The sequence below is a fragment of the Xyrauchen texanus genome, chromosome 10 (genome assembly GCF_025860055.1).
Source record: "Xyrauchen texanus isolate HMW12.3.18 chromosome 10, RBS_HiC_50CHRs, whole genome shotgun sequence".
Classification (NCBI taxonomy): Eukaryota; Metazoa; Chordata; class Actinopteri; order Cypriniformes; family Catostomidae; genus Xyrauchen; species Xyrauchen texanus.
In genome coordinates this window covers 6,263,148-6,274,987 of record NC_068285.1, presented here as the reverse complement: position 1 = coordinate 6,274,987, position 11,840 = coordinate 6,263,148, and the positions used below count along the sequence as shown (strand labels likewise).

Here is an 11,840-nt window from a genome sequence, read left to right as displayed (position 1 = left end):
ATTTACTGTAATTATACTTGTGCTTAATTCATTTCTTTTTTTTCCTTTGCCAACAATATAAACAGAAAACACTACTTAAACAGATCAGATAACAGACTATTTGACATGGTGAAAAAGCAGGTGCACAGTTTCAGCCCAGTGTGGCCAGAGTTTTTAGTACATAACTATTATTTATGTTTACTGTGCAACCATTTATTAAGGGTCAGTTCACCCACAAATACAATTCTGTCAATACTCGTCCCCGTGTCATTCCAAAATCTCCATCTCCAGAACACAATTAAGATATTTATAATGAAATCTAAAAGCTTTCTGTCCCTCCATTGACAGCTTACACAACTAGCATTTTCAAGAAAGGTGGTAAAGACATGATTAAAGTAATCCATGTGTCTCTACTGGTTTAACCTCAATTTATGAACATAATCTACTACATTTACAAAATATTAATCTCCAGCGTGCGTTCAGGAGAGCACCACAACGCATACATGTTGTATTGATGCAAGAGCAGACGTTGTGTAAACACGTGTTCAAGATTCATATTTTGTAAATAAAGTGGTAAACTATGTTGTAAATTACAACACACACCAAGCATTCGTGTGGCTTCATAAATTGAGGTTAAACCACTGATTTGTATTTCCTGCCTGACATATTGTAAATACCACAAGCACCCGCCATGAACAATCTGTCCCTCACGGACTGCGAGACTTCACCACAAGTTATTATTATTTTTTTGGTGACTAACCAACTAATAACATTTTTAGTCGACTAAGGATTAGTTGAATATTATGGGGCAGCCCTAGTCTTTACTACCTTTCTGGGCCTTGAAAGTGGTAGTTGCGAAGCTGTCAATGGAGGGATCAGAAAGCTGTCAGACTTCATTAAAAATATCTTCATTTGTGGTCTGAAGATGAACACAAAGTATTACAGGTTTGGAACAACATGAGGGTGAGTAAATAATGACAGAATGTAATTTTTTGGCACATATTTACAGTAAGACTTGTTTGGAAAAATTCTGAAGTTAGTGTTGATTGTATTAATTTGTCAAAATTGCAAAGGACTTGAATTGAAACCGTTAAACTGATGCCATCATTACTGTGCAATGTAATTTCTGATATGCGCTGTCGATCACAGCAGACTGGGCCATCTGACCCATTAGAGCAGAGTAGGCTCTCAGAAAAGAGGGTTTAGAGAGACCGAATCATTTATGAGAAGAGAGATAATACTGCAATGAAAATTACAGTGTTTTTTGAACTTGGATGCATGTAAACCTAACCTCCAAAACCAATTTAGCAATCTGTAAAATAGCATAATAGGGGCACTTTAAAATTATTATTATTATTATGGTTCTTCTTCTGAGACTTTAATTTTCCAAGAGAAACTCCTCCTAGAGCCTTCAACCTACAACCACCCAACACAGCAAAGATCTTTAGGCTGTAATTCCCTGTAGCAGACTTCCGACTTTCATTCATTTATAAAATATACATCCCATTAGCATAACACACTAATGGATTATTCTCTGTTCTTTGTCAGTCTTTCTTCCAGAGCAAGCCATCAAGAGGTACAACAAGGTCTTGGACTATTTGAAAGGTGGGACAACAAAAACCCAGGCATACTTCAAATATGGCGTGGATAGAAAGACCATTGCTGATACTGCTGCAATTGCGGAGCTCGAAGCTTGTGACATAGAGGCCAACAAACATTTGCGAGGCACCTTCCAAAGAGGACAGAAACGGTCTGATTTTGCAGAGCGGTGCAGAGAATTATGCAGACAGGAGCCAGTGCAAAGCACCATTGAAAACAAAAAGAACGTTGGCTTGCTTATAGACTTTTGTGAGAGACAAAAATAATCTGTTTATGCATGTGTATGTATGTTTCTTTGTATGATAAATACCATTCCAAACATGTTCTAGCCCAGTGGCTATACACTGCCACTTTAACTGTTTCATGTTGCATGACTACTGTTTAAAGTCAGTCATCATAAATATGGCCCAGTGGCTATACACAGTCACTTTAACTGTTTCATGTTGCATGACTACTGTTTAAAGTCAGTCATCATAAATATGGCCCAGTGGCTACACACAGTCACTTTAACTGTTTCATGTTGCATGACTACTGTTTAAAGTCAGTCATCATAAATATGGCCCAGTGGCTATACACACTGCCACTTCAGCTGTTGCTTGGTCCATGCATCTTGTTAAAATCAGCAATTTTTCCAGTCATGATGAATAAATATCATGTGCAAGCAAACACTGAAGTCATTTTAAGCTTTTGAGGTTTTTGGTGAAGTTTTAGATGGTAATTGCCATAGAAGTATGCAGTAACACATGAGTAATCACTAGTTAGTTACCATGATTATTACAGTAGTTACTAATGAAAAGCTAATCCTAAAGTGTAGAATCTTCTATTCATTCACAAGATATTCACACACACACACACACACACACATATATGTATATATGAGCTAGGAGACATACATAAAAACATATTTTTTGAGAGGCAGGTTAAATAATAAAATAACTGTATATGGTATTTGGATGGCTGATGACTCAATATGTTCGAGTAGTCACCATGACTCTAGTGATTCAATGCCAGTCCAGAGGAATGCCAGAAAATTGGCCACAGGACAAGTAAGGTCCCGACAACTGCATTTAAAAATCCATTTCTTTAAAATTATTCAGTTGATAAAAAGTTATAGGAGACAGCATAAGCTAATTATTGACAGCTTTCCCAAATCATAAGTCTGCTATGCTATTACATATTGATAATGTAAACAACGTTGTGTATTCGTTTACAGTAGCAGTTAAAATGTTAATGTGGTGCTAGTCATTTGTCCTGCATTAGTTATTGATTAGTTTTGCATGAATTATGAAACTTTTTCAGTAGTTCTCTGGGAAGCATTAAAAAATAGTAGTTATTCATTAGTTAATAGTGAACTACCACTTTCATCTGTGTGCTATTACTTACTAATTCATTAATCAGAGCTTCTTGCTAGTTAATAGTAGTTACTAGATTGTTAATATTGTGTTACACATTTGTTCCTGTGTAGTTGTTCATTAACGAAGGAACCTTATTCTAAAGTGTTACCGAGTTTTCTAAAGAGCTGGACATAAATTAATGTTGTGATAATTTTGAACTGTGATGTCACAATCAGAATAACTTGATTCACTTGAGAGGAAACAGACTCAGCAGAGGGAGCACATCCACAAGTACACAGTAGTGGGCGACCGATATATCGCCAAGGCCGATAAATCCGATGATATTCTGACATATTTAAAGATCGGCGTTGGCCGATAAATTTCCCTGTTTGGTGACGAAAATCACCTGCCTGCACGTGAAGCGTATGAGACATGTAAATGACTAGTCACGGTTTGTTTTGTTGTTACATGCCATCGTGTAACTACAATAATACTCCGGTATGCAACATAGTGTCATTTAAACGGTCCACATAACAGAGCCGCGGCAGACATGTTTCAGTTCATGTTAAAGTGCTCGCCTGTTTCATTCTCCCTCTCTCTCTCCTCAACAGTTTCCTGTAACTTTGAGCTGTCTTGTCTAGTGACAAAAACGCAAATACCAATCAAACTATTATCATTTACTGTCTGCAAATATGCGCATATCCAATAAACCAACTTCACAACTTGAGCAGATCAAGCATCCTGATGAAGACTCATATATCTTCATCTGAAGCGCGTATTCTAACAGTCCTCAACAGTTCCCTGTAACTTTTCTTATGATAAAAGGCAAATATCAATAAAACTTCTGTTATATTCTGTCTGCAAATATGCGCATATCTCATTTAAACAGATGTCATTCACGAACATCAAGAAAATCCAGTGTTTTATTCCCATTGATCACTCATCTAATATCTTCCTCTGAAGCGCGTATTCCATCAGCCAGAATCAAAAACTTCAGTATCAGGATCAAAAGTTCCTCTCATTCACAAATCATGAAGTAGGCGATACAGGCTGTTTAAACTGTCAAGAGATGGATCTGCATGAGCATGTGAGTGCAACTTCAAGGCTGCATCCGAAACCAGGAAAATAACCTCCGGAGGCTGTATACTTGGGTACGATAAAAATAAGTTGCTTTTCAAACTTTTTGGAGATCAGTTTCCTAAAGTGTTCAATTCATTCAAAACAGCGGTCAGTTAAGCCATGAACTGATTAGGTAGCAAGTCAGCTGCCTACATTTTCGATGCAGCCCAAGATAAAAGCGCTTCACGTGTGCTTTAAGTAAATTTCTTATTCACTATACACTGTTTGTACAATTGGTTTGATTCTGTATTTTTGAGTAAATGCGATTGCTAACGTGGACATGCCATTCATGGTTGCTGGACTACTGTATGTACTGTTTTTTCCTTCTTCCTAATATATTAACAGTTTCTTCACTTTCATCAACAAATTACTAAAATTACTCAAATGTGATGACTAAACAGAAATCTGAAGAAACTGATATCTACCATATAAAATACAATATTATCTTTTTGTTTTGTGTGAAATTGAATATATATTGTGCTAAATAAGTGTTTTTTTAATATTATTTTTAGCAATTTTATGTTTGTTACTATAATAAATAGTGTGATATGTCGGTCTTGTATCGGTCTATTGGCCACCCTGCTCTCTGGATATCGATATCGGCCATTAAAAACCCCATATCGGTCAACCACTGGTACACAGTAACCACAGCTATGAACTGCAATATATTAATATTGTATATTCCAATGTACTAATGAATCTGCAAACACAAACCTCAGTATTTCCAGTGTACAGTGAGGACTCTTCAGTGCATCAGAGAGCAGCTTCACTCCTGAATCCTGCAGGTCATTGTTACTCAGGTCCAGCTCTCTCAGGGATTTTGATGATTGTAGAACTGAAGACAAACTTTCACAGCACTGATCAGTGAATCTACAAGCTGCAAATCTAAAACAAATAAAGAAAGAATGATAAAAAGCAGTTTTATAAAACAAATGGTAATAACAGAGTGAATGCTCTACAGTTTGATATGAAGGGTTGTGACAGTCACTGAGCCATCTATTGTTTCATTGTCACAGCTATGAACCACAATATATTCATATTGTATATTCCAATGTACTAATGAATCTGCAAACACAAACCTCAGTATTTCCAGTGTACAGTGAGGACTCTTCAGTGCATCAGAGAGCAGCTTCACTCCTGAATCCTGCAGGTCATTGTTACTCAGGTCCAGCTCTCTCAGGGATTTTGATGATTGTAGAACTGAAGACAAACTTTCACAGCACTGATCAGTGAATCTACAAGCTGCAAATCTAAAACAAATAAAGAAAGAATGATAAAAAGCAGTTTTATAAAACAAATGGTAATAACAGAGTGAATGCTCTACAGTTTGATATGAAGGGTTGTGACAGTCACTGAGCCATCTATTGTTTCATTGTCACAGCTATGAACCACAATATATTCATATTGTATATTCCAATGTACTAATGAATCTGCAAACACAAACCTCAGTATTTCCAGTGTACAGTGAGGACTCTTCAGTGCATCAGAGAGCAGCTTCACTCCTGAATCCTGCAGGTCATTGTTACTCAGGTCCAGCTCTCTCAGGGATTTTGATGATTGTAGAACTGAAGACAAACTTTCACAGCACTGACCAGTGAATCTACAAGCTGCAAATCTAAAACAAATAAAGAAAGAATGATAAAAAGCAGTTTTATAAAACAAATGGTAATAACAGAGTGAATGCTCTACAGTTTGATATGAAGGGTTGTGACAGTCACTGAGCCATCTATTGTTTCATTGTCACAGCTATGAACCACAATATATTCATATTGTATATTCCAATGTACTAATGAATCTGCAAACACAAACCTCAGTATTTCCAGTGTACAGTGAGGACTCTTCAGTGCATCAGAGAGCAGCTTCACTCCTGAATCCTGCAGGTCATTGTTACTCAGGTCCAGCTCTCTCAGGGATTTTGATGATTGTAGAACTGAAGACAAACTTTCACAGCACTGATCAGTGAATCTACAAGCTGCAAATCTAAAACAAATAAAGAAAGAATGATAAAAAGCAGTTTTATATAACAAATGGTAATAACAGAGTGAATGCTCTACAGTTTGATATGAAGGGTTGTGACAGTCACTGAGCCATTTATTGTTTCATTGTCACATCTATGAACCACAATATATTCATATTGTATATTCCAATGTACTAACGAATCTGCAAACACAAACCTCAGTGTTTCCAGTATACAGTGAGGACTCTTCAGTGCATCAGAGAGCAGCTTCACTCCTGAATCCTGTAGGTGATTGTTACTAAGGTCCAGCTCTCTCAGATTTGAAGAGTTTAAGCTGAGAATTGAGGCCAGTGCTGAACAACTTTTCTCTGTCAGATTACAGCCCATCAGACTGAGAGAGAAATTACAAGATAACAGTGTGTTAATCTATAAGTTTTAGTAAAGACTTATCAGTACAGCTGTTGTGTAAAACGAAAAAATATATGGCCCCCAAAAATTGTTGATTGCTAATAGGCGTTTGTAAAAAAAAATGTAAGTACTTCTACTGTCAAGACCTGGTCTGGACTGCCCTACTTGTTTTGTTCTGGAGTTCTGCATGTTTTGGTCCATGTGTGCATTTGTTTTGAGCACATGTCTTAGTTGTGTCAGCCATGTGCTCTCCTTACTCCCTCTCCTCATTCCCCTTGCCACACATCCTCATCTGGTCCTCATTGTGTTGATTGTCATCACCTGTTCCTCATGTGCTCTCCCTCTACATATTGTCGCTTCTACCCTCTTGTGTCTGTCAGATCGTTTTTAGAGTTTGGTTAGTCAGTCATTCCTAGTCTGTGTCCCTGGTTTGTATTTTGTTAGTTTATTTTCTTAATTTCATGTTGGTTCTGTTCATTTTAATGTGAGAGTTTTTGGTTTGTATTTTGTTCTTTATTTTTTTTTTTATAAAAGCTCTTTTATTCCCATCTGTCACTCACTTCGACGTTATGTCGAGAAGCTTACACTAGGGGTCTCTCTTGAGAGCCTCTTGCATCTCTGAACTTTGAGAAAAGGCCAGTGAGAAATTGGCAGACAGAATTTGCTTGTCCCGCCCCCGGACATACGGGTATTTAAGGCGGAAATGCATCTGTTTCATTCAGAAATTTTCTTCAGAGCTGACTGGTTGTGCTCCTTGCGACAGCCCCTCCTGGCAAATTCCCTGAGGAAGTACCTTCTTTCTCAGGGACGGGGCACACTCAGCCATCCGCACCTAGACCTCTGGAACCTCCACGTCTGGCCCCTGGACGGGATGAGGAAGATCTAGCTGGCCTACCACCTACTGTCATAGACATGATCAACCAAGCCAGAACCCCTTCTACCAGGCAACTTTATGCCCTGAAGTGGCGCTTGTTCGCAAATTGGTGTTTTTCCCACACTGAAGACCCACAGATGTGCGCAGTCGTGTCAGTGCTCTCATTTCTGCAGTAGAGGTTAGAGGGGAGGCTGTCCCCCTCCACCTTGAAGGTGTATGTAGCCGCTATCGCGGCCCACCACGACGCAGTAGACGGCAAGTCTTTGGGTAAGCATAACTTAGTTTTCAGGTTCGTAAGCGGCGCCCGGAGATTGAATCCCTCCCGGCCAAGCCTGTTCCCCTCCTGGGATCTCTCTGTGGTCCTCTCGGGCCTTCAGAGACCTCCCTTTGAGCAGCTAGAATCAGTCGGACTCAAGGCCCTCTCTTTAAAGACAGCCTTACTGATCGCGCTCGCCTCCATCAAGACGGTAGGGGACCTGCAAGCATTCTCTATCAGTGACACGTGCCTGGAGTTCGGCAGACACTCATTTGATCCTAAGTCAGCGACCGGGCTACATGCCCCAGGTTCCTACGATTCCCTTCAGAGACCAGGTAGTGAACCTGCAAGCACTGCCACGGGAGGAAGCAGGCCCAGCTCTTTCATTGCTGTGTCTGGTATGTGCTTTGCATATCTATTTGTACCGCACACAGAGCTTTAGACGTTCTGAGCAGTTCTTTGTCTGCTTTGGTGGACAGTGGAAAGGGAACTCTTGTCTCCAACCAGAGATTTTCCCACTGGGTGTTTTATGCTATAGCATTGGCCTATCACACCAGGCTATTCCCACCCCCTTGCGGGTTCGACCACACTTGACCAGAAGTGTGGCATCCTCGTGGGCACTGGCCAAAGGCGCCTCCCTAGCAGACATATGCAGAGCAGCAGGTTGGGCAACACCCAATACATTTACAAGATTTTACAATCTCAGGGTTGAGTTGGTTTCATCCCGTGTTTTCTCAGGTCAGAGCCGGTAGAACTCGGTAACGTGGTGACAACTGACCAGGTGGACCGCTTGCACCTAGCACCTTTTCTCTCCGCCAAGGTAATACCGTGCGCTCTTACCCCAGGAGATCCCACTTACTCGGCTCCCTGGATGACTCCTCCCTAGCCCTCTGGTCCACTAATTCAGCGGAGGAATTTGCCGACCAAGACCAATGCGGTAATCAATCTACCCTGCACTGGCATAGGTGCTCCACATGTCAGGACACCTACATGGACAGGGGGTGTGTATTTTCCGCAGTACGGTCCCCTTGCGAGCAGACTCACGCCTCCCTTGGGCAGTCCTCACGGATCCACAGTCGCCGTGTTTGTAGCTTCTCCTCCCTCTCGGTAAGGTAGGATCTACCACCGCACCATTCTCCACATGTGACCTAAAAGCACATGTGATGTATTTCACCATCCTTTACCTCCCCCAGTCTGGGCAGGTGTGGTCTCCACAGGGTCTTTCCCCCCTGAAAGAACAGGAAAACTGGGAAAGAACTCCTTCCCTGATGCATATTATAGCGTTAAGATGGCCCCAGCTGCTTTAGCTCTATGCGAGAAACATAGAGAGAGAAAAGGCGCGGCTGGCGCGGCTTGCTCCCATGCTTGGCACATCGCCTTGATACCCCTATCGGGACGTAAAGAACCAGAAGGTTACGTGCAGTCTGGCACAGCCTGTCGTTTTGGCATGCAAGCTACCTGCCCGCACCTGTATCAGAAATGCACGTACACATTTCAGCGCATGGCGTGATTGAAATTGGACCCCTAGTGTCGCTTCTTCGACACAACGTCGAAGTGAGCGACAGACGGGGAACGTCTAGGTTACTGTTGTAACTTTCATTCACTGATGGAGGGAACGAGCCGTTGTGTCCTCCCGGCCACGTCGCTGAACCAAACCACTGTTGCTACCGTACCTCATCGGCAGCTTCTCAGACAAATCCTGAATGAAACAGACGCATTTGCCGCCTTAAATACCCATATGTCCAGGGGCGGGACATACAAATTCTGTCTGCCAATTTCTCATTGGCCTTTTCTCAAAGTTCAGAGATGAAAAAGGCTCTCAAGAGACCCCTAGTGTCGATTCTTTGACACACGTCTCGTTCCCTCCATCAGGGAACAGAGGTTACAACAGTAACCTAGATGTTATTGATGGAAAGGCAACAGTGCATTCAGAAAAATCTAAACAATTTGGTTAATAGGTCATCTAGAAATGTTCACAGTATTTCGTAGTGCTCATCTGAAGTGGTTTACCTTATTATTGAATATCGGCAAATGACTAAATACAAATTAGTGGACAAAACAGCCCAAATCTTAAGCCGTCTGACTTTCGTATCCCCCTAGTGGCGATAATGATGAATTGTCAGTTTGCTCACAATGTCTTTTAGACAAAGGGAGAACCAACGGATTACCTAAGATTAGAATTACATTACTGTGAGTAATTTTGTAGAGCAGATGGATGAATTCAATTAAATACATGATTAATATTCACTTCTGTAGACATAATTAACAGAATTATTTATTTTGATACTGTTTTATTGTTATTGTTAAGATAATTAACAGCTACAACAATCATAATTCAGCAAATACAAAACAGAAATTCATAGATGTGATTTTTAATATTTATGTTTTGCATTTACAGAAAATCACACATTTACTGTAATTACAAAAGATTTTTGTTATATATTAGCAACATAATCAATCATATATATCGTATTCCCCATTGAGGCACATCTCTTGCACTAAACAGTGATACAAATAATAAATAGCTATGCATACTGGACAAATGAGGCCCATATTTTGAGGGAACAGAGACAATATTAAAATTAATATAATATAAATATTAAATGAATAATTTATTACTTTACCAATATCCATGCCTTTTTACAAGTATCAAGTGTTCATGATAAATTTAAACAAACAAGTATTAATAATTCTCCCCTTGCACACATAGATCTGATTGGAATACATCACATCCGGTCGGGTGTCGCATACGGTATAGTCACTCAAGGTCAACATTTTTAATGCTTTCAATTCTCAAATCGGATCCCAAAATTCCACATCCACAGATGGGTCATCACTCCACGCACCCCCTGTGTGACTCTCCAGAGGAAATGAATGTGGAGGTCGTTTGTCGTGTGCCGTGAAAAGGTCGACTTTACAGTGTTAAAACGGAGAAAACACACTAATATACTGAACACTTACTCTGATCTCTAAAGATTTGAGCTATTGTTCATTTATCTGTTTATGATTGTTGCCCAAATATCTGCAGTAGTGAACATCATAATGACTAAATCAATTTGCTTTAAGCAGCAAGACAGAATTTCATGAATTAAATGTTTGCATTAACTGTTGTGTTTTAACATGTTCTGTCAACTTAAAAACATCAGAAAAATAAATTGCGTCACTTTTTCTGAACAGCTATAATTCCCTCTCACTTCAGCAGCTGTATATCTGTCTGTCCATGATGTTTCCTCACCTGATAGTGACCAGGTGACACACACTTTTAGGGAAAATACAGTCATTACAGAGGAGCAAAGTTAAATACACTTCACTCATGACATGACCTTAAACCTTTAAACCTTTCAGTAATTCTCTCATGTTTCACCTCTGCTCATTTATCTTCAGTGGCTTCTGGATCCTTTTAGAATCGAATTGAAGACACTTTTCTGAACTGAAGACACTGTTCTGGTCTGAAGACACTTTTCTGAACTGAAGACACTTTTCTGAACTGAAGACACTGTTCTGATCTGAAGACACTTTTCTGAATTGAACACACTTTTCTGATCTGAAGACACTTTTCTGATCTGAAGACACTGTTCTGATCTGAAGACACTGTTCTGAACTGAAGACACTGTTCTGAACTGAAGACACTGTTCTGATCTGAAGACAGTGTTCTGAACTGAAGACACTGTTCTGATCTGAAGACAGTGTTCTGAACTGAAGACACTGTTCTGAACTGAAGACACTGTTCTGAATTGAACACACTTTTCTGATCTGAAGACACTTTTCTGATCTGAAGACACTGTTCTGATCTGAAGACACTGTTCTGAACTGAAGACAGTGTTCTGAACTGAAGACACTGTTCTGATCTGAAGACAGTGTTCTGAACTGAAGACACTGTTCTGAACTGAAGACACTGTTCTGATCTGAAGACAGTGTTCTGAACTGAAGACACTGTTCTGATCTGAAGACAGTGTTCTGAACTGAAGACACTGTTCTGAACTGAAGACACTTTTCTGAATTGAACACACTTTTCTGATCTGAAGACACTTTTCTGATCTGAAGACACTTTTCTGAACTGAAGACACTTTTCTGAACTGAAGACACTGTTCTGATCTGAAGACAGTGTTCTGAACTGAAGACACTGTTCTGAACTGAAGACACTGTTCTGATCTGAAGACACTGTTCTGAACTGAAGACACTGTTCTGATCTGAAGACACTGTTCTGATCTGAAGACAGTGTTCTGAACTGAAGACACTGTTCTGAACTGAAGACACTGTTCTGATCTGAAGACAGTGTTGTCAGTCCTGTACCTCATGACATTCAATTCCCCA

At 40.0% G+C, this 11,840-nt stretch overlaps 1 protein-coding gene across 1 annotated transcript in view; it reads right to left on the bottom strand.

Annotated features, from left to right (window-relative positions):
- Nucleotides 1-11,840, bottom strand: part of LOC127650479 (uncharacterized) — a 1,198,408-nt gene that overhangs the window by 989,919 nt on the left and 196,649 nt on the right. Inside the window, 4 exon segments of the mRNA XM_052135926.1 lie at nucleotides 4,746-4,916; nucleotides 5,111-5,281; nucleotides 5,476-5,646; nucleotides 5,841-6,011. Of these exon segments, the coding sequence (XP_051991886.1) occupies nucleotides 4,746-4,916; nucleotides 5,111-5,281; nucleotides 5,476-5,646; nucleotides 5,841-6,011 (684 nt within the window).